At 47.9% G+C, this 23,536-nt stretch overlaps 1 protein-coding gene across 2 annotated transcripts in view; it reads right to left on the bottom strand.

Moving 5' to 3' along the window:
* Positions 1–23,536, bottom strand: part of CELF5 (CUGBP Elav-like family member 5) — an 87,007-nt gene that overhangs the window by 13,183 nt on the left and 50,288 nt on the right. For both annotated transcript variants that reach the window (XM_033136763.1, XM_033136764.1), the window contains exons 4-8: positions 10,247–10,375; positions 8,544–8,623; positions 7,178–7,324; positions 2,447–2,588; positions 722–868 (exon numbers count right to left, since the gene is read on the bottom strand). In XM_033136763.1, coding sequence (XP_032992654.1) covers positions 722–868; positions 2,447–2,588; positions 7,178–7,324; positions 8,544–8,623; positions 10,247–10,375 — 645 coding nt within the window. The remainder of the gene's footprint in view (positions 1–721; positions 869–2,446; positions 2,589–7,177; positions 7,325–8,543; positions 8,624–10,246; positions 10,376–23,536) is intronic.

Genomic DNA, 23,536 nt, shown 5'->3' with positions numbered 1-23,536 from the left:
CCTGGCTGCTGTACTAGCATATAAAAATACTTTTTCCTTCCCTTTTGGTATGTCTTCATCTATTAAACCTAACAAATATGCCTCAGGCTTTTTCATTATTGACTTTTTCATCATTTTTTTTTCATTTCCTCATGAACCGATAGCCAGAAAGATTTAATTTTCTCACACCACCACCACATATGCATCATAGTTCCTATTTCCTTATTACATTTCCAACACATGTTGCTTTTTGATTTATATATTCTGGCTATCTTTACCGGCGTTAGGTACCATCTGTAATACATTTTTATGAAGTTTTCCTTAATATTATATGAAGCTGTAAATTTAATAGTTTCTTTCCATAATTTGTCCCACTGCTCAAGATAAATTACCGAATTGACATCTTTTGACCATTTTATCATTACTTCCTTCACTCCCTCATCCATCAAATCCCAATCCAAAAGTAAATTATAAGATCTTGATAATAACTTCTTACTACTTTGAATCACTTCTCTTTCCCGCGCCTTTTATGCTGGGCAAAGAACCGGAAGGGCTCATTCCCGGACTCTGCCGAAGGATGAGCTGGACGTCTTTTTCTTAGCTGCACTGTATATATTTGCACAATAAAGAAACTTAGTTTCAGAAGTTTCTGCATCAGCCTGGTTACTCATGAGCAGCCACTGAAAACCTCACACCTCCTCTCTGCGTCTGTTTCCCGCACCCCACCTTTCCCCTTTCCTACCTGTGCAGGGAAGAAGCCCGTTCGTATAAACTGCCTCCAAGGTGGGATGGCTGCTAGGAATGGGGAGCACTCCTGCGAAGCTGTTGGTGATGGGTGCCACCAGTCCCGGGATGGCAGTCGTGCCCAAGAGAGGAGGCGAGTGTAACCCTGCAGATTAGAGGCAGAAAAGCAGGTGGGTGTAACTTTCCTTTTAACAGCTCTGGGGACAGCATTGGAGCCGCTCCCTCCTTGCACCCAGATGTGCCTTCCCCCCCCCAGAAGCAACCTTACACCAGGTGCTTGTTTGTCTACTGCAGGCTTCCTCAACCTCGGCCCTCCAGATGTTTTGAGACTACAATTCCCATCATCCCTGACCACTGGTCCTGCTAGCTAGGGGTCATGGGAGCTGTAGGCCAAAAACATCTGGAGGGCCGAGGCTGAGGAAGCCTGTTCTACTATTTATGCTGAGGGACACCTTTCGCACACGCTTTTCAACAGGGGCCGTCAGGAATCGAACCCGGGACTATCTGCATGCAGAAACAGATACTCTTCTCACTGAATTAGCTCTTCCGGGAGAAAAAAGGAGAGGAGCTGCCTTGTACCATATTTTCCGGTGTATAAGACGACTGGGCGTATAAGATGACCCCCAACTTTTCCAGTTAAAATACAGAGTTTGAGCTATACTCGACTGCAGATTCTCCACCCGGCGTATAAGACGACCCCCGACTTTTGAGAAGATTTTTCCTGGATTAAAAAGTAGTCTTATACGCCAGAATGTACAGTACTTGTCCGAAGTCCTGCGTTCTCTACCATGCATGGCAGAAAATATAAAATTAACCGGCAATCCCCCTCCATCTGGATTGTGGAAAATATTAAAGTTTGTTGGGTTGAAGTCAGAGCTGGTCATATAGTGGAGAAGTACAAACCTACAGTGGTACCTCGGGTTAAGAACTTAATTCGCTCTGGAGGTCCGTTCTTAACCTGAAACTGTTCTTAACCTGAGGTACCACTTTAGCCAATGGGGCCTCCCACTGCCACCGCGCAATTTCTGTTCTCATCCTGAAGCAAAGTTCTTAACCCGGGGTACTATTTCTGGGTTAGCGGAGTCTGTAACCTGAAGCGTCTGTAACCTGAGGTACCACTGTACTAGATTTGGCTTGCATCTATCATTAGGCCAGCCCTCAACAAAATAAAAAATTCTTTCCAGTAGCACCTTAGAGACCAACTAAGTTTGTTCTTGGTCGAAACAAAATAGAAAATTCTTTCCAGTAGCACCTTAGAGACCAGCTGAGTTTGTTCTTGGTATGAGCTTTCGTGTGCATGCACACTTCTTCAGATACCATGCACACGAAAGCTCATACCAAGAACAAACTCAGCTGGTCTCTAAGGTGCTACTGGAAAGAATTTTCTATTTTGTTTCGACTATGGCAGACCAGCACGGCTACCCACCTGTAACTTTGTTCTTGGTATGAGCTTTCGTGTATCAGTATCTGAAGAAGTGTGCATGCACACGAAAGAATTTTTTATTTTGTTTTGACTATGGCAGACCAATACGGCTACCCACCTGTAACTAGGCCAGCCCTGTCATTAGGCAGCTGGGGCTGAGGGAGGGAAGGCAGAAATCACGCTGGCTGCTCTGTCCCCTTTTCCCCGCTGGCATGCGGCCCTTAGAAGCTTGCCCAGAAGGCAAGGTGGCCCCCAGGCTGGGAAAACTCCCCCCCTCCCACTGATACCAACGATACGCACCTGAGGTTTGTGCAACAGGAGTGGCCGGCAAGCCATTTAGGCTGACGGTGCCGATTTGCTGGATGTGGCACGGGGAGAAGGTGAGGCTCGGGCTGACGAAGTTTCCATGAGATGCCGAGAGGACGGTCTGCTGCTGCATCAGCTGGGAAAAGAGAAGAAAAATGCAGGAAACTCTCCAGTGGCGCAGAGGTTACTTTCCGAGGCAGCATGTGTGTCTAAGTGAAATCGTGTCTATTGGGAAATACCGCCTGCAAACACACTCTAAATCTAAACCAGGCTTCCTCAACCTCGGCCCTCCAGATGTTTTGAGACTACAATTCCCATCATCCCTGACCACTGGTCCTGCTAGCTAGGGATCATGGGAGTTGTAGGCGAAAAACACCTGGAGGGCCGAGGTTGAGGAAGCCTGCTCTAAACCTCTGGAAACCTTTTAGGAAACCAAAACTCCGCCACAATCGCTCCCTCCAAACCTCCTTGTTCAAAACTTCCCATTTGTTGTTGTTCAGTCGTTCAGTCGTGTCCGACTCTTCGTGACCCCATGGACCAGAGCACGCCAGGCACGCCTATCCTTCACTGCCTCTCGCAGTTTGGCCAAACTTATGTTAGTAGCTTCGAGAACACTCTCCAACCATCTCATCCTCTGTCGTCCCCTTCTCCTTGTGCCCTCCATCTTTCCCAACATCAGGGTCTTTTCCAAGGCGTCTTCTCTTCTCATGAGGTGGCCAAAGTACTGGAGCCTCAACTTCAGGATCTGTCCTTCCAGTGAGCACTCAGGGCTGGTTTCCTTCAGAATGGATAGGTTTGATCTTCTTGCAGTCCATGGGACTCTCAAGAGTCTCCTCCAGCACCATAATTCAAAAGCATCAATTCTTCGGCGATCAGCCTTCTTGATGGTCCAGCTCTCATTTCCGTATATTACTACTGGGAAAACCATAGCTTGAACTATACGGACCTTTGTCGGCAAGGTGATGTCTCTGCTTTTTAAGATGCTGTCTAGGTTTGTCATTGCTTTTCTCCCAAGAAGCAGGCGTCTTCTAATTTTGTGACTGCTGTCACCATCTGCAGTGATCGTGGAACCCAAGAAAGTGAAATCTCTCACTGCCTCCATTTCTTCCCCTTCCCATAGGCCGGTGCAAAGGCTCCTGGGATTGCATGACACAGTTTTTGCACCATTTTCATGCTTCTGGGGTGCCGCTTTTGCCCCTTTACGCGCCACTTCCTGGTTGGCGGCGTGCCTTGAGCGTGTGCAAGTAACAATAGTCAGGAACGATACCACAGAGAGAGATCTATCGACGGCTCGGCTCGGCCTCTACGGTTGCAGGCTGCAACGGTCTGAATCCCAGCTGCTGGAAGCCACAGGAAGGGAGGACTGCTCCTGTGCACGGATCCTGCTTGCTGGTTTCCCCATCATCTGGGCAGCCACGGTGAGGACCAGGTGCTGGCCTAGACGGGCCACTGGCCTGATCCAGCAAGCTTTTCCAACGTTTTGTTGTTGTTGTTTTGCTTTTTATGCTTTTCAAATTTATACATTTCATTAATTTTACAATCCATTCAACATTTCAAAATCTGACTTCGTTCCCCCCCCCTCTTCCTGCGGCTCCTTAAATTTATTTTCTCATATATTCTGCATATCCAAATTGACTTAATTGGCTCATTTATTCATCTGCTTTAAATCTATACTCTTATAAAACTGCAGGTTATTACAATAATCCTGCCAATGTTTTAATCTGTTTACAATTTATCTGTAAACATCGAATAAACCATTTCCATTCTTTTATAAAGAATTTGCTATCTTGATTTCTTAGTCTTCCGGTAGTTTTTTGCATATTCCATAAGCTTTTGTATCCATTCTCCCTTTGCTGGGACACCTGCTTCTTTCCATTTTTGGGCAAGTAACATTCTTGCCACGATAGTAGCATACATAAATAAATTTCTATACAATTTTGGTATAATTCCCAAAAGAAAAGCTTCTGGGTTGTTGTTTTTTTAAAAAATAAAAGTTATTTTGAACATTTTTTTCAATTCATTATACTGTATATCATTTCCCAGTAAGCTCTAACCTTGCTACAAGACCACCACATATGATAAAAAGAACCTTCCTTCTCTTTACATTTCCAAAATTTGTTTGATTTAGATTTATACATTTTTGCCAGTGTACTCATTGTTAGATACCAACGACATATCATTTTCATATCATTTTCTCTTAGAAGAAGAAGAGTTTGGACTTGATATCCCACCTTTCACACCCCTTTGTTGTGGTTGTTGTTCAGTCGTTCAGTCGTGTCCGACTCTTCGTGACCCCATGGACCAGAGCACGCCAGGCACCCCTATCCTTCACTGCCTCTCGCAGTTTGGCCAAACTTATGTTAGTAGCTTCGAGAACACTGTCCAACCATCTCATCCTCTGTCGCCCCCTTCTCCTTGTGCCCTCCATCTTTCCCAACATCAGGGTCTTTTCCAGAGAGTCTTCTCTTCTCATGAGGTGGCCAAAGTCTTGGAGCCTCAGCTTCAGGATCTGTCCTTCTAGTGAGCACTCCGGGCTGATTTCTTTGAGAATGGATAGGTTTGATCTTCTTGCAGTCCATGGGACTCTCAAGAGTCTCCTCCAGCACCAGAATTCAAAAGCATCAATTCTTCGGCGATCAGCCTTCTTGATAGTCCAGCTCTCACTTCCGCACATCACTACTGGGGAAACCATAGCTTTAACTATACGGACCTTTGTCGGCAAGGTGATGTCTCTGCTTTTTAAGATGCTGTCTAGGTTTGTCATTGCTTTCCTCCCAAGAAGCAGGCGTCTTCTAATTTCATGACTGCTGTCACCATCTGCAGTGATCATGGAGCCCAAGAAAGTAAAATCTCTCACTGCCTCCATTTCTTCCCCTTCTATTTGCCAGGAGGTGATGGGACCAGTGGCCATGATCTTAGTTTTTTTGATGTTGAGCTTCAGACCATATTTTGCACTCTCCTCCCCTTAAGGAGTCTCAAAGAGGCTAACATTCTCCTTTCCCTTCCTCCGTCACAGCAAACACTCTGTGGGGTGAGTGGGGCTGAGAGACTTCAGAGAAGTGTGACTAGACCAAGGTCACCCAGCAGCTGCGTGTGGAGGAGCGGGGAAGCGAACTCGGTTCACCAGATTACGAGTCCACCGCTCTTAACTACTACACCACACTGGCTCTTAGACCAGGGGTCAGCAAACTGTTACAGCAGGGGGCCGGTCCACTGTCCCTCAGACCTTGTGGGGGGCTGGACTATATTTGGGGGGGGGGATGAACGAATTCCTATGCCCCACAAATAACCCAGAGAGGCGTTTTAAATAAAAGCACACATTCTACTCATGTTAAAACACCAGGCAGGCCCCACAAATAACCCAGAGATGCGTTTTAAATAAAAGCACACGTTCTACTCATGTAAAAACACCAGGCAGGCCCCACAAATAACCCAGAGATGCGTTTTAAATAATAGCACACATTCTACTCATGTAAAAACACCAGGCAGGCCCCACAAATAACCCAGAGATGCATTTTAAATAAAAGCACACGTTCTACTCATGTAAAAACAACAGGCAGGCCCCACAAATAACCCAGAGATGCATTTTAAATAAAAGCATGCATTCTACTCATGTAAAAACACCAGGCAGGCCCCACAAATAACCCAGAGATGCATTTTAAATAAAAGCACGCATTCTACGCATGTAAAAACACCAGGCAGGCCCCACAAGTAACCCAGAGATGCATTTTAAATAAAAACACACATTCTACTCATGTAAAAACACCAGGCAGGCCCCACAGATAACCCAGAGATGCATTTTAAATAAAAGCACACATTCTACTCATGTAAAAACACCAGGCAGGCCCCACAAATAACCCAGAGATGCATTTTAAATAAAAGCACACATTCTACTCATGTAAAAACACCAGGCAGGCCCCACAAATAACCCAGAGATGCGTTTTAAATAAAAGCATGCATTCTACTCATGTAAAAACACCAGGCAGGCCCCACAAATAACCCAGAGATGCATTTTAAATAAAAGCACGCATTCTACGCATGTAAAAACACCAGGCAGGCCCCACAAATAACCCAGAGATGCATTTTAAATAAAAACACACATTCTACTCATGTAAAAACACCAGGCAGGCCCCACAGATAACCCAGAGATGCATTTTAAATAAAAGCACACATTCTACTCATGTAAAAACACCAGGCAGGCCCCACAAGTAACCCAGAGATGCGTTTTAAATAAAAGCACACATTCTACTCATGTAAAAACACCAGGCAGGCCCCACAAATAACCAATAAAAGCACGCATTCTACGCATGTAAAAACACGCTGATTCCCGGACCGTCCGTGGGCTGGATTTAGAAGGCGATTGGGCCGGATCCGGTCCCCGGGCCTTAGGTTGCCAACCCATGTTTTAGACTTAGTAATAATAATAATAATAATAATAATAATAATAATTTATTTGTACCCTGCCCATCTGGCTGGGTCTCCCCAGCCACTCTGGGCGGCTTCCATCAAATATTAAAATACATAGGCCATAAAATACTTAGACCATAACATGCTGTAAATTTTATATCCAAATTCCGCAATCCTTCCCATGCAGCTCTTCTTCCGCTCTTATGACCGTGTCGTGACGGGTCCCCTACTGCAGGCACACACAAACACCACCACCCCCCAAAAATTCACACACCCCCAGCCCTCCCTCTGGTGCCTCGCGTCCAGGCGAATACTCACAGCCTGAGCATATGCGCTGTACGGGGTGAAGGGCAGCGCAAAGGAAGGCGTGAGGATCCCCAGCTGCCCCACCATCTGCTGCATGCGCCGGAGGGTCCTCTCTTTGTCCGTGTCGGCGAATTTCACCACAAGGCTGGAGGAAGCGCCCTAGTTCGCAAGAGGAGGAGAAAAAGTCAGCCGGAACGAGATGGGCGAGATGTGAGGAAAGGCAAAGGGGGAAATGGGCCGAGAGGCACAGGAGTCGGACTCTTTAGCCACGACTCCGGCCATTACAGGGGGTTGGACTAGATGACCCTAGGGGTGCCCTCCTGTTCTCTGCAATTCTATGATTCCACCACTGGCATGAGGCCTGCTGTGGGGGAGCCTCCTCCTGCCTGCCACTCCTCTCTAGCACAGCGGCAGCCAAGGAGGACTGGGTGCGACTCCCTGCAGGGCTGCTGCCCGTCAGTGTAGGCGAGAGCAGCCAAGGAGGACCAGCAATTTAACATTTTCACAGGGCAGTTCTGATTTAAATCAGCCCTTTATTCCAAATCATGCCGACTGGAGTCTTGTTTTCAGCCAGCGCAGCTCGGTGGCCAATCTGGTTAGAGCTGCCCGGAACCCTGCAAAGCCCCACTGATAGTCATTAACAGTTCCTCCCCCCCAAAAAACACCCAACCCTCCCTGTTAAAACCTGAGAGAGAGATGTCAAGAAAATTAGGGTAGCCAAAGAAGAAGGAGAGAGAATAAAAATCTAATCAGAGCAGCATCCGAGAGCCTCCCAGGCCGAAATGAATCTGAAGGGCACGTTTACTTAATCCCTCCTTCCCTCTAAGGAACTCAAGGTGCGATACACAGTTCTCCTCTACCTCATTTTATCTTCACAACAACCCTGAGAGGTAGGTTCGTCTCGCGAGAGGCTGCCACTGGTCATCCCTATGAGCTGCGTGGGGATTTGAATTCGGCTCTCCCAGGTCTTAGTCCAACACCGCTACAGCCACACAATCCAAAACCCACAACGGTTCGGAAGGCATAATTTAGTGGGCGAATTGGCTCGATTAAATAACTTAAATAATACATTGAATTTTGCATAGCTCCCTGTTGCCATCTAGTGTCACATTTGTACACTGCACTTAAAATGCACTTGAAACGCTTTATTTGCAGTTGCATAGCTGAGTCCTCGGATAGGGCGGCACTGGTACCCCCCACAAACCTCCCACACGGACCCACCATATTGTGACTCGTTTTCCTCTCAGCTGTTCCCCTCTGGAGGATTTAGACTTGCTTTGGGCAAGTGGCCCGCTGGGACGCTGGCTTGCGTCCCAAAGGAACCCGACCACCCACCCACCCAAACACCCACCTCGAATTCTGATGGTACCTTACTCACAGGCATAGTTTGGCTGCCATGAAGGGCGTGGATCGCTGCCTGGGCCTCCGTGTGAGAGGAGAATTTAACAAAAGCACAGCCTGGAGGGCATCAGAGGAGACACAGAGAGAGAGAGATTGAGAGAGAGAGAGAAGGGGAGGAGGACAGAAAGGAAAGCTGCAAGTGAGAACAGAGCTGGAGGAAAGAATAGTTTATGGAACATTGCCCTGTTCAGGGCTGGTGCTAGGGTTTTTTGTGCCCTAGGCGAGACCACCTTCTGGTGCCCCCCACCAAAGCCTGCTTTAGTAGGAGGTGGGGGTGGTGGAGAGGCAAGCAGCAGCCCCCCCCCCCCCGCCGAAGCCTGGCCAGCACCCCCTCCATTTTGGCGCCCTAGACAACTGCCTAGTTCGCCTTAATGGACGGGCCGGCCCTGGGCCTGTTCAAATGGGGGGGGGGGAGAGAATCTCATGGGTCCCCTTTGTGCAAAATTCCCATGGCCCCCCACCCTACTTAATTTCCCATGGCCTCTCATTGTGAAAAACTCCCATGCCCCCCCTTAACTTTTACATTAGCCGATAGCCTTGCTGAAGGTATAAGAGCACTGCCACCAATTATTTATTGCAATGGCTCTCCAAAACCCGCCAATCAAACCTGGCAATGCATAACTGCAAAAGCAAGAGGCTAGTCCTCATGGTGAATGCCTTTTTGCTATTGTCCCCCCCCCCCCCGGTGAGAGATGCTGTGAGGCACCCAAGTTGTTGTTGTTGTTGTTGTTGTTGTTGTTGTTATTATTATTATTATGCAGCCTGAGGACAACCAATTCCTAGAGTTCTCTGTGGGGTGTTTTGGAAGTGAAACCACTTTCAAAATGTATTGAATTTGCAAACAACTGTTCCATTCAAGAAGAGGTCAAGTCTGTTCTTGAAGGGATAGCTCATCCAGTAGAAGAAGAAGAAGAGTTTGGATTTGATATCCCGCTTTATCACTACCCAAAGGAGTCTCAAAGTGGCTAACACTCTCCTTCCGCTTCCTCCCCCACAACAAACACTCTGTGAGGTGAGTGGGGCTGAGAGACTTCAGAGAAGTGTGACTAGCCCAAGGTCACCCAGCAGCTGCATGTGGAGGAGCGGGGACGCAAACCCGGTTCACCAGATTATGAGTCTACCGCTCTTAACCACTACACCACACCGGTTCTCAGTAGAGCAGCATAATAATAATAATAATAATAATAATAATAATAATAATAATTTATTTGTACCCCGCCCATCTGGCTGGGTCTCCCCGGCCACTCTGGGCGGCTTCCAACAAATATTAAAATAGTGTGTCACAGATTAAAATCTTCCCTAAACAGGGCTGCCTTCAGGTATTTTCTAAATGTCAGGTAGTTGTTTATCTCTCTGACCCCTGATGGGAGGGCGTTCCACAGGGCGGGTGCCACTACCGAGAAGGCCCTCTGCCTGGTTCCCTGTAACTTGGCTTCTCGCAGTGAGGGAACCGCCAGAAGACCCTCGGCGCTGGACCTCAGTGTCCGGGCTGAACGATGGGGGTGGAGACGCTCCTTCAGGTATACAGGACCGAGGCCGTTTAGGGCTTTAAAGGTCAGCGCCAACACTTTGAATTGTGCTCGGAAACGTACTCTTAAATCTCAGGGTGGAGGGTTCGAAACCCACGTTGGGCAAAAGATCCGTTCCCCATCCTAGATGGACGGAGGACCAGAGACTGACCTTTGCTGTTGCCGTCGGGGCCTCTGAGCACCGTGCACTCGTCAATTACCCCGAAAGGTTCAAAGAGGCGCAGTATGTCGTCTTCAGATTGCTGCTTGTTCAACATTCCCACAAAGAGCTTCCTGTCCCCTAGAGGTGGGGAAAAAGAAAAGAAAACCACAGAACCATCAACTTTCTGCGGGTCTCTCAGGATGGAGGGGGGAAAGACGGGGGAATCCACTACCCCAAGGAACCCCAAAGATACTAGTTTTGCAAAGGTGCCACCGTTCTCTTTATCTCAGGGTCGTGGGTTCAAGCTCTCTATATTCTGAAGGGGGGGTAGGGATGCGATGGAGATCCCTAGTCCCCTGTATAGAAGGACAGTTTCCAAGGTGGGAAGGCAAGGGCACAACAATCATGTAGGGCAGGGGTGGCCAACTTCCAAGAGACTGCGATCTACTCACAGAGTTAAAAATTGGCAGTGATCTACCCTCTTTTGGGGGGTTCAGGTCCAAGTTGTTGACCTTTTTTTTTTAGGAAGGAAAGCCCTGTTTTTAGAGCTTCTTTAGGGAGCAGGAAAGCAACATTGAGCTTTTTTTAGGAAGGAAAGCCCTGTTTTGGTGGTTCAGGTCATTTTAGGGGTGCAGGGCAAAGACGTTGAGGTTTTTTTTAGGGGAGCCAAAGTTTTTTTTGCTTCTTTGGGGGGAGCCACTGATCTACCGGTGATCTACCACAGACGTCCAGTGATCTACCGGTAGATCACGATCTACCTGTTGGACATGCCTGATGTAGGGCATAAGTACATTTAGCAGCATGGATGGTGAGATTTTGCAACAGCTACGAAGCCGCAAAATGTGCTTTGGCTGCCAGCTCAGCTTCAGTGTGAGTGTGCGCCTGTTTTTAAAATTGTTTCTGGCCCTTACCGATTTGAAGGCATGTTTCAAAGGTCATGGCACGAAAGCTTGTGGTATCTCAAAAACCACAGGGATGGCTTCAGTGCCCCTTCCTTAGGGTTGCCATACGTTCGTTCAGAGCTAGAATACGGCAGTCTGAAATCGTTGTAATGTCTTGGAAAATCCAGGTGTATTGGCGAATGTCCTTAACAACATTTGTGTCCGAATTTTCACTTTTTTGAAATATGCCAATCCTACCCTTCCTACAATTACCAGAAAGAGAGGTAAAAGGGTAAAGGTAAAGGACCTCTGGACGGTTAAGTCCAGTCAAAGGCAACTATTCTCGCTTTCAGGCCAAGGGAGCAGGTGTTTGTCCGCAGACAGCTTTCCGGGTCATGTGGCCGGCAGGACTAAACTGCTTCTGGTGCAACGGGACACTGTGACGGAAGCCAGAGTGCACGGAAACGCCATTTACCTTCCCGCCACAGCGGTACCTATTTATCTACTTGTGCTGGTGTGCTTTCAAACTGGTAGGCTGGCAGGAGCTGGGACAGAGCAACGGGAGCTCACCCCGTCGTGGGGATTCGAACTGCCGACCTTCCGATCGGCAAGCTCAAGAGGCCACAGCGCCACCCGCGTCCCACCAGAAGGAGAATACATCATGAAGCATAGTAAATGTTGATCGAGAAATTATGAGAGAAGTCCTATATATGGGTACATCTTCCATAATTCATTATAGGTCAATGAACCCACATAGAATCATAGAATCCTAGAGTTGGAAGAGACCACAAGGGCCACCCAGTCCAACCCCCTGCCAAGCAGGAAACACCATCAAAGCATTCCTGACAGATGGCTGTCAAGCCTCCGCTTAAAGACCTCCAAAGAAGGAGACTCCACCACACTCCTTGGCAGCAAATCCCACTGTCCAACAGCTCTTACTGTCAGGAAGTTCTTCCTAAGGTTTAGGTGGAATCTTCTTTCTTGTAGTTTGAATCCATTGCCCCGTGTCCACTTCTCTGGAGCAGCAGAAAACAACCTTTCTCCCTCCTCTAGATGACATCCTTTGATATATTTGAACATGGCTATCATATCACCCCTTAACCTTCTCTTCTCCAGGCTAAACATACCCAGCTCCCTAAGCCATTCCTCATAAGGCATCGTTTCCAGGCCTTGGACCATTTTGGTTGCCCTCCTCTGGACACGTTCCAGCTTGTCAGTATCCTCCTTGAACTGTGGTGCCCAGAACTGCACACAGTATTCCAGGTGAGGTCTGACCAGAGCGGAATACAGTGGTACTATTACTTCCCTTGATCTAGACACTATACTCCTATTGATGCAGCCCAGAATTGCATTGGCTTTTTTAGCTGCTGCATCACACTGTTGACTCATGTCAAGTTTGTGGTCTACCAAGACTCCTAGATCCTTTTCACATGTACTGCTCTCAAGCCAGGTGTCACCCATCCTGTATTTGTGCCTTTCATATTATTTTTTTTGCCCAAGTGTAGTACTTTACATTTCTCCCTGTTAAAATTCATCTTGTTTGCTTTGGCCAAGTTCTCTAATCTGTTAAGGTCATTTTGAAGTGTGATCCTGTCCTCTGGGGTATTAGCCACCCCTCCCAATTGGGTGTCATCTGCAAACTTGACCAGGATGCCCTCAAGCCCACCATCCACCTTTTCTTATCAGAGAAAGTGGGTTATCTTGCACTGAAAATTCCAATGGCTGCACTTGAAAGCTTTGCAAGAGCTGAGCTGCCCGATCAAACAGCAGCTGCTGGCAAGGGGATGCTCTTCTTCAGTGTACTAATGAAGAGAGAGAGTGTGTCTTTGCATTGCTTCTGGGCTGCTGTTTCTGGTCTTCAGAAGACGCTGGAACCAGTTATCACCAGGGCTGATTTAGGTAAAGTGTTTTGGGGGCATATTTCTTGAGATGACAGCTCCGCGGGGTATATTGCATCCTCTCTCTCTCTTTAAAAACCCATAAGAGGAGTCAACTTGGCGAAAGGATAGAAAAATGTGACATTCCCCCAGCGGGGTGCCGCGGAGATGCCCACGGGGGCGTTGGCAAAGGAAAGGAACGTGTTGAGGAACTATGCAAGGGACGCCTTATCGCAAGCGACAGGATCAGAGGGTCTGCCTTGGAAGGGGAGCCGATTGGAGGCGACGTGTGTCAGGAGGAATTGCAAAGGGGGGCAGGATCTTCTGGAGGACGCAGTGACCTGGAAAGAGATTGCTTCTGTTTTGATTTTCGGAGATGGGCTGTGAGGCTCGGGGTTTCCCGTCCCCAAGCCGCATGCCGCGAGGTCCGTCGCAGGCTGGGCACCTGACCTGCATGCAGAAGGTCCCAGGTTCTTCTTCCCAAGTGGCCTGGCTCCGTTGACCATCAAAGATGACTTCCAAACAACATGGAAAGGAGCAGTGGGAAAAACAATAGCAACCCTGGGATTTAATCCACAAACCCTGCTTGCCATGGGGTATGAAGGAGCAAGAAACACCATTAAACAGCGAGTGGTAGACACTCAAAGACAAGCTGACTTGGCCAGCTCCCCAAGATTTCTGATTAGTGAAAATAGACGATATTTGACCACCCAAATGCCATATGTAGCTAATCTTGAAATTCCAAAGCAGCGAAGGGCATTCACTTTGGCCCGATGTCGGGCATTACCTTCAGCAATGCAAGAAGGCCGTTATGAGAAGATACCCCATGAAGAAAGGAAATGCCCTTGTGGTGCGGGGCAGCAGGAAACATTAGAACATGTCTTCTTCTACTGCAAGTATTATACGGACGTCCGAGCAAGGTTTATCCAACCCATTTTAGATAAGTCTCCTGGGCTTTCAGAACAACATATCTCATTGCTATTACAGGATGAAAGCCCAGAAATCACTTACGCTGTCGCCAGATTCTGTGCAGCCTTGATAGATATACGTCGAAAGATGGTCTGTGATGTAAATCAACTTTAAATAGTGGCCTAAAATATTGTTGGATCTATATTTTAGTAGCCTATCTCATAGAACCGATACCCGAGTCTAAATTTTATTAGTTATATCTATGTTTAATCAATGATTTTAAGGACATGGTTTAAGCCGGGCTGGATATGTTGAATATGCCCTCATCATGTAATGAGTACCCATTTAAACATATATTTTTTACATTGTTTTTATAAATGCAAATATCTTGTTTTATGCTGGTCTGTGACCGAATAAAGTACATTCACTCCACAGCAGTTTCTCCAGGTAGGGATGGAAAGCCTGCCCGGCCTGAAAGGTTGGATAGCTGCTGCTACCAGTCAGTGTAGACAATAATGACCTAGGCAGACCATTCATCCGACTAAGAGTATTGCTATTTTAACTTGGGGGATGACGACGACGACAAATAAATTCCTGTTGTTCTTTCTTTCTTCTTATTAATTTTATTCCTTTCTCTTTTTTGAAAACTGCAATCAAGCAGTGTATAGATTTTATGAAATGAATAAATGCTTTTCAGGGGCCAAACAAAAAAAACCAAAAACCAAAAATGCAACAGATCTAGATTCTGCACAGACTATGTAGACAGAAAGCACTCGATCTCCACACATTCCAGAACAAAATGTCATGCGTGTGTGCAGGCCTTAGAAAAATGCAACTAGACTCGCAATTTCAGCATTTAATTATCACTGTTTCTATTTTTGGGTATGTAGCCTTTTGCAATATATATATCCTCAACTGGATCTTGGTGTTTTTGAGAAGCGAAGGCCTGCTGCTGAGAGCACAATCCCATACTTGAATTTTATTTTATTTTTTACAAATGCAATGGATTAACAGGTAGGGACTCAGGAGAGGGCCTTCTCGGGGTGGGAGGTGGGTGCTCCCAGGCAACAGTGTGATGCAGCAGCTAAAAAAGCCAATGCAATTCTGGGCTGCATCAAGAGGAGTATAGCATCTAGATCAAGGGAAGTAATAGTACCACTGTATTCCGCTCTGCTCAGACCTCACCTGGAATACTGTGTCCAGTTCTGGGCACCACAATTCAAGAAGGATACTGACAAGGTGGAAGGTGTCCAGAGGAGGGCAACCAAAATGGTCCAAGGCCTGGAAATGATGCCTTATGAGGAACGGCTTAGGGAGCTGGGTATGTTTAGCCTGGAGAAGAGAAGGTTAAGGGGTGATATGATAGCCATGTTCAAATATATCAAAGGATGTCATATAGAGGAGGGAGAAAGGTTGTTTTCTGCTGCTCCAGAGAAGCGGACACGGGGCAATGGATTCAAACTACAAGAAAGAAGATTCCACCTAAACATTAGGAAGAACTTCCTGACAGTAAGAGCTGTTGGACAGTGGGATTTGCTGCCAAGGAGTGTGGTGGAGTCTCCTTCTTTGGAGGTCTTTAAGCGGAGGCTTGACAGCCATCTGTCAGGAATGCTTTGATGGTGTTTCCTGCTTGGCAGGGGGTTGGACTGGATGGCCCTTGGGGTCTCTTCCAACTCTAGGATTCTAGGATTCTAACTCTCTGCCTAGAGAAGTTAGACGGTCACCCTCCTTGTTCCCCTGGAGAATCTTGTTCCAACAGGCTTTGTGGAACTGACTGCTTTTCACGAAAGGGCTGGAGCGTTGCTGTTTTTATTGCAATCGTTTGCATAGTTTAAACAGATTTTTTTGTACAGGCAATGACTATTTTCCATTGGGGGGGGAGTTGTTCATTCCTGACCCCCGCCATGCATGGATAGTGATTATGGGAATCTCCTCTGTCTATGGCATTTATTTGCTTTTCCGTGACCAAGGCAGCTTGGGCCCGATTAGTTGACCCCAAAGCAGATCATGCATAAACCCGCCACACCCCCTTTCCCACCCACTTCTGGGTTGTGGCGATGCGCACATCAGTTGGATGTATGTAAATTGGTTGCTGCCTGTATATATGGTTTTAACTCTATCAATGTTTAACTTTAAAAAATGATTATGGGTTTCCCCCCCCCCTCCCGTCCATGTTTTTAACCGTACTTTAAAATAAAAATAAAAATCTGTAAGCTGCCTTGAGATGTCAGCTCCCTGGGGCCCTGGGTGCCTGAGCACCCACAAAATTCCCCACGAAGGGGCCAGGCACCCACAGATTTTTGTGCCAGCGCCACCCACGCTGCATGGCACTCAGAGCCCCGGGCACCCACAGTCGCGGGGCCAAGCTGGCACTCCTGCTTGAGTCCTTGCCAGGGGGGAAAGGTGGGGTATCAACAGTGGCATAGGGAGCCGCTTTGGCGCCCGGAGTGGCAAACGCAGGGGCACCCCCAGGGGCGGGGCACCGCTCCCTAGCGCACGCATGCGCCATGACATCACGACGCATGCGCAGCATCCAGGGTGGAGTGTGCATGTGTGGACATGCGCACTCCACCCAAGATGCCGGGCGCAAGCAGTCAGCACCCCTTCCATGCGACGGTGGCAGCGCACAGAAGGGGTGCCAGGCGACAGCTTGAGAGTGGGGTGGTGGCGGCGCTGCGTGTCACCCTCCCCCCAGGCTGGCACCTGGGGCACTCCGCCCCCATCACCCCCCCCCCGCCTCGGTACGCCACTGGGTATAAATATAACAGCAACAACTGGGGATAACCTGCTCCACATCTCCCTTTCGCTTGCTACGCCGTTTGTGGCCAGTGGCAGCAGGAGAGGTGGGAGAGGGGGGGCCCCCCTCCCCGATGACTCAGCCACCAGAAGCACACAAACAGCCTCGGCGCTCCTTTGCTCCGGGATCTCGCTTTCTGCATCTGACGCAGGCAGCCCCGAGCGGAAGCCCTGCCTGAACCGATTAGTGTCGCCAGGCTGGGCAGCCACACTGCTTGCGACAAGAGCCGTCGTGGCAAGCCACATGCCGGCATGAACGCGGTTGCAGAGTAGGAAGGAGAAGGGGGGGTGCATGTGTGTAGGGTCCGCTGCCGTCCCCTCCTAACCTCACCCTCCCCTCCATCCTCCAGATTGCTCCTTTATTCGTTCATCTCTAGCAATGCGCCTGTAATTATGATCGGCGATGTGTGGGTGCCGATATGTAATATTTGCATGAAGCGAAGATGCTGGGCAGCGGCAAGGAGCTTGCAGTTCCTTCATCTTGCGGGGTTTACGGAGATGCACAGGTCAGAAACATCCCCCCCTCACAGTGACAGGAGTGTGGGGCAGAGATTAATCCGCCCCCCCATGTGAATGAATGGTGTCTGGGTGGAAGCAGAGGGCTGCGTTCATGGGTTGATTGCTCCCCAATGCTCCTCCTAATCTCAGGGTTGTGGGTTTGAGCCCTACGTGGGGGGGGGGAGGTGGGACTAGATGCCCCTCGTGGTCCCACCCGACTCTGCAATTCTACGATCCAGAGTCTCCTCCTAAGCCTCCTTGGAGGTGGGGCCAAAGGAAGAACAGCTGCATCACAGGGGCGCATGAGAAATTCAATTCAGAAACAGAACCTATCAAATTTGCACTTTCCGCAAGAATATGCAGATTGAAATGCAGCGGGAATGACAAGAACGGAGAAATGCCATTGTTAGCGAGAACCTTCTGATAGTAAGAGCTCCCTTGGACTCTCCTTCCCTGGAGGTTTTTCAACAGAGGTTGGCGAAACTCGAAAAACTCGAAAAATTATAATGTCCTGGAAAGGTTCATTTCTTCCAGTAATTCAACTTAAAAGGCGAAACTAATATATGAGACAGACTCGTGACATGCAAGGCGAGATACATCAAGCCTTTGCTTGTTATAATTGTGATGATTACGGCGTACAGCTGATGAGAACCCCCAAATTAACAATCTCAACTTTGGGGTTTTCATCAGCTGCACGCCATAATCATCACAATTATAACAAGCAAAGGCTTGGCGTATCTCGCTTTGCATGTCATGAGTCTATCTCATATATTAAACTCCAGTAGCTAATGAAAACAATTGCTTACATAAATGGACTTTTCCACGATATTCTAATTTTTCGAGTTTCACCTGTATTTAGCTGTGGTTCCTGCACTGCAGGGGGTTGGACTAGATGACAACTGGGTAACCCTTCCCGCTCCACAATTTTGTGGATCTATGATCCTTCAAAATTCATGCTTATCTGAATTTTGCGATGCAGTTTCCCCCAGCCAAGCAATGTTTACCAAAAAGCATTTTATCAAGGTGCGTAAGAATGAATGTATTACTGAAGATAACATACAGGACATGGCATTGTGTTCGGGGAAACTTCTTGCTCAACTCCTGGGTTTAGAAAAATGGATTTTACACACACACACACACACACACACACACACAAAATTGCAAATTGTTGCGGCAATGTGGAGAACTGAATTTAAGACTGGGAAGGGAATGCTCAGTGTGAGGGCTTTTTCATGGTGCCCATCCATATCTGAAGAAGTGTGCATGCACACGAAAGCTCATACCAAGAACAAACTTAGTTGGTCTGTAAGGTGCTACTGGAAGGAATTTTTTATTTTATTTCGTTTCATCCCATAATAGTTGCCTCTAAAATTGGCCGTGGGGAAGACATCCTTAGGATGGAGATGGAAGAGCCTCTGAAAACCACTTGCTGGGAATCACAAGTCCAGCTTGTGGTCTTTCCAACAAAGGCATCTGGTTGGCCACTGTGAGAACAGCACGCTGGACTAGATGGGCCATGGGCCTCATCCAGCAGGATCCTCTTATATTTGTATGTTCCCTTTGGAGACCGAGGGGGGGCCTTGTCACCCAGGAAGAAGAAGAAGAAGAAGAAGAAGAAGAAGAAGAAGAAGAAGAAGAAGAAGAAGAAGAAGAGGAGTTTGGATTTGATATCCCTCTTAATCACTACCCGAAGGAGTCTCAAAGCGGCTCACATTCTCCTTTCCCTTCCTCTGTGAGGTGAGTGGGGCTGAGAGACTTCAGAGAAGTGTGACTAGCCCAAGGTTCACCCAGCAGATGCATGTGGAGGAGCGGGGAAGCGAACCCGGTTCACCAGATTACGAGTCCACCGCTCTTAACCACTACACCACTCTGGCTCCACTACATCACACTGGTGATGTGCTTTTACTTAAAATGCATCTCTGGGTTATTTGTGGGGCCTGCCTGGTGTTTTTACATGAGGAAGAGGAGGAGGAGGAGGAGGAGGAGGAGAAGAAGAAGAAGAAGAAGAAGAAGAAGAAGAAGAAGAAGAAGAGGAGGAGGAGGAGGAGGAGGAGGAGGAGTTTGGATTTGATATCCCGCTTTATCACTACCCGAAGGAGTCTCAAAGCGGCTAACAATCTCCTTTTCCCTTCCTCCCCCACAACAAACACTCTGTGAGGTGAGTGGGGCTGAGAGACTTCAGAGAAGTGTGACTAGCCCAAGGTCACCCAGCAGCTGCATGTGGAGGAGCGGAGATGTGAACCCAGTTCCCCAGATTACAAGTCTACCGCTCTTAACCACTACACCACACTGGTAGTCCAGGGTCTCCATATACTTGGCCAGCTTTGTTTACTACGAAATTTGGGGTCCTACCCCAACCCGTGCCAAAGTTTTGCAGCCGTTCTCCAGCATTTTGCAGCGAAAAATCCCACATTTTGCAGCGGGGCCCCCCGAAACTGAGTAATTGATACGTTAAGCCGGGGGTTCATACCCAAACATTGTCTGAATCGCTTCAAACTGCTGCCAAAGTTTGGCAATAGCTTTGTTGCGTTTTGCAACGAAAACCCCGCGTTTCACAGCGCCCCCCCCCAATCTGAGTGATTGAAACTGAAACCGGGCGTCACACTGTCCGATCCTATGACATTCACAATAGTTTTGCTTGCAGCAAAACGCTGCAAAATGAGCCAGTGCCAGCACCACAGGTCCTCTATCAAGAATCCTCCAGGATTTCAGAGAGGTATTTTATTTTGTGGCCCTGCAATGCCATGGACTGCAAGAAGATCAAACCTATCCATTCTTAAAGAAATCAGCCCTGAGTGCTCACTGGAAGGGCAGATCCTGAAGTTGAGGCTCCAGTACTTTGGCCACCTCATGAGAAGGGAAGACTCCCTGGAATATAATAATAATAATAATAATAATAATAATAATAATAATAATAATTATTATTATTATTATTATTATTATTATTATTATTATTATTTATTATTATTTGTACCCGGCCCATCTGGCTGGGTCTCTCCAGCCACTCTGGGCAGCTTCCACCAAACATTAAAATACATTTAAAATATCACAGTTTAAAAACTTCCCTAAACAGGGCTGCCTTCAGGTATTTTTTGAATGTCAGGTAGTTGTTTATTCCCTTGACTTCTGATGGGAGGGCGTTCCACAGGGCGGGCACCACTACCGAGAAGGCCCTCTGCCTGGTTCCCTGTAGTTTTGCTTCTCGCAGTGAGGGAACCGCCAGAAGGCCCTCGGCGCTGGATCTCAGTGTCCGGGCTGAACGATGGGGGTGGAGACGCTCCTTCAGGTATACAGGACCGAGGCCGCTTAGGGCTTTCAAGGTCAGCACCAACACTTTGAATTGTGCTCGGAAACGTCCTGGGAGCCAATGTAGATCTCTCAGGACCGGTGTTATGTGGTCCCGGCGGCCACTCCCAGTCACCAGTCTAGCTGCCGCATTCTGGATTAATTGCAGTTTCTGGGTCACCTTCAAAGGTAGCCCCACGTAGAGCGCATTGCAGTAGTCCAAGCGGGAGATAACCAGAGCATGTAACACTCTGGCAAGACAGTCTGCGGGCAGGTAGGGTCTCAGCCTGCATACCAGATGGAAAAGACCCTGATGCTGGGAAAGATGGAGGGCACAAGGAGAAGGGGACGACAGAGGATGAGATGGTTGGACAGTGTTCTCGAAGCGACTGGCATGAGTTTGGCCAAACTGTGGGAGGCAGTGGAGGATAGGCGTGCCTGGTGTGCTCTGGTCCATGGGGTCACGAAGAGTCGGACACGACTGAACGACTGAACAACAACAACAATGCCAGACACCTGGAAGAAAAGTGCTTGAGATCTCATGGGAAACAGGGGGTCACCCCAGGGACTTAAAAAGCAACTTGGATCAGCTCCAGATTTCTGACGATCTTCTGGTGCAACAGAACCTTTTGACTCCACCTTCACCCCATTCAAACCTGTTGATCAAAAGAGCACCTCATTCGACATGCTCAATATCTGCCAAAGTGACGAAGGCGATCAATATGCTCTTCCTTTCATCCACAGGTGCTGCTTGCGGCAGCGAATATGGCATAGCTCAGCTGGCGGAGCACGCGGCTCTAAATCTCAGGGTAGCAGGTTCGAGACCCACGTTGGGCAAAAGATTCCTGCAATGCAGGGAGTTGGACTTAGTTGCCCGTCGTGGTCCCTTCCAACCCTTCGATTTTGGCACAGGTTTGGAGGGGATCCCGGCTTCTGGGGTTCGTAGCTGATGAAGCGGAGGTCATTTTGCTGCTGCAAATGCAGCGGTTTGGCCCCTGGAGGCACACTCCATTGTCTCTCGAGACAAGTGGATGCCAGCCACTAGATGGGCACCGCTGGGCCTGATCCAGAAGCAGGGATGCTCTTACGTAGGGAAGGAGAGTCCAGCGGGTAGCTCTGATCGGATGTGAGCAGCCACACTGCTCCGAACATGAGCTTGGCTACAACTCAACTTGCAGCTACGCATATAAGAGGATAAGCCAAGGTGCGTTCCGCGGCCGATTATCTGCGTGACCTAATTTATTTAACAACAAACACGGCCATTTCTCCCTGCCCCCCCTTTAAACGCTCTTTATCGTCTTATCCTGAGTTACTCCCCACATCTTCCCCCTCCCCTTCCTCTTACATCCGAAAAGCCCATCTGGCCCTGAGTTATACCAGCCTCTGGGAAATGATGGGTTTCCATGGAAACAGTACTCCAACAATGAGAAAGCGAGAAAGAGGAGAGTTCACTTTCTCTCCCTCCCCCCCCCCCGCGCAAGACTGTAGAGGGGGATGGTCAGAACCTATCTGAGGCTGTTGACAGTCCTGGTTTAGGAATAGGAATAGGAATAGGAATAATTTATTATTAGCCAAGTACATTTTCCAACATACTTGGAATTTGTTTCGGCTACATTGCAATGTAAACATACAGACACTGTTCCTCTCCCAATACAAAGAATCAAAGAAACCCCACCCGTAATTTACCTCCCCTTCAGCTATACAACTATGAATTTAACAATTTAATGGCACAAGGGAAAAAACTATTCTTGTGCCTGGCTGATTTTGTATATGAATTCCTGTAGCGACGTCCAGATGGAAGTAAATCAAGCAGATGATGACCGGGATGCAAAGGATCTGAGACAATTCCCTCTGCTCTCTTCCTAACTCGGGTAGCATAAATTGTCTCTATTGAAGGCAAGCTAACACCAATTACCCTTTCTACCCTTTAAGGGCAGAGCCTCCATGTGCAGGGGCAGTAAAGCTCAGTCCCGGCTGGGAAACAAAGCCGGAGGGTTCTATTCGGCTGGGAGAGTGGAACAAAATCTTATCATCTACTGAAATTCTGTAACTCTCCATCCTTGGAGCTCGGGTGGGGGGGGTGATTTAAGGGAGGCATTCAGAATGAAGTCAAGGATGAGAGGTTTAAATGCTCTCACTCCCTCTCTCTTAACAACAACAACAACAAAAGCAAATTAGACACTGCCCTACACTTAGACAACTAGCTCTTCAGGGGAAGGTCTAAGCTAGGACTCTGGGCCCTGACATGCTAATCTTCTATATGCAAGGAGTTTTTTGGTGTGTTTTTTTTGCATGTAGATCAGACATATAGTCATGATCATCATCCCAGGCGGTATGCGTATCACAGGATTGTGCTGAAGTTTGTGTGATGAATACTAACAGAAGAAATATATTTTATTAGCAAAGACCCCTAACCAAAAAAAAACCCAAAACAAAACCTGTGTGAGCAAATGCTTTGCAATCCGGCCCCAGCATTTTGCATGATCTCTCCCCCCCCCCCCCGGCCCCTTTCTGGAAAAAAAATGCAATGAAGGTTTTGTAAGGGAGGTTTTATAAGATTACAAGCAGCTGGTAGAGAAAGAGGGAACGATGATACCAGAAAGCAAAAGGTTTCTGGACACCCTTCCAAAACCTATATCTCACCCTTCTACAATAGGCTAGTTCAGGGGTCAGCAAACTTTTTCAGCAGGGGGCCGGTCCACTGTCCCTCAGACCTTGTGGGGGGGGGCGGACTATATTTTTTGGGGAAAAATAATGAACGAATTCCTATGCCCCACAAATAACCCAGAGGTGCATTTTAAATAAAAGCACACGTTCTACTCATGTAAAAACACCAGACAGGCCCCACAAATATCCCAGAGGTGCATTTTAAATAAAACGACACATTCTACTCATGTAAAAACATGCTGATTCCCGGACCGTCCGCAGGCCGGATTTAGAAGGCGATTGGGCCGGATCCGGCCCCTGGGCCTTAGTTTGCCTACCCATGGGCTATTTTCTACACACAGACACACATTGATCTCCAGCCTTCACCCAGGAGAGCAGGAGGAAGG

Source organism: Lacerta agilis, chromosome 18 (genome assembly GCF_009819535.1).
Source record: "Lacerta agilis isolate rLacAgi1 chromosome 18, rLacAgi1.pri, whole genome shotgun sequence".
NCBI lineage: Eukaryota > Metazoa > Chordata > Lepidosauria > Squamata > Lacertidae > Lacerta > Lacerta agilis.
The sequence above is the reverse complement of the archived record's forward strand: the minus strand, read 5'-3'. Positions and strand labels throughout refer to the sequence as shown.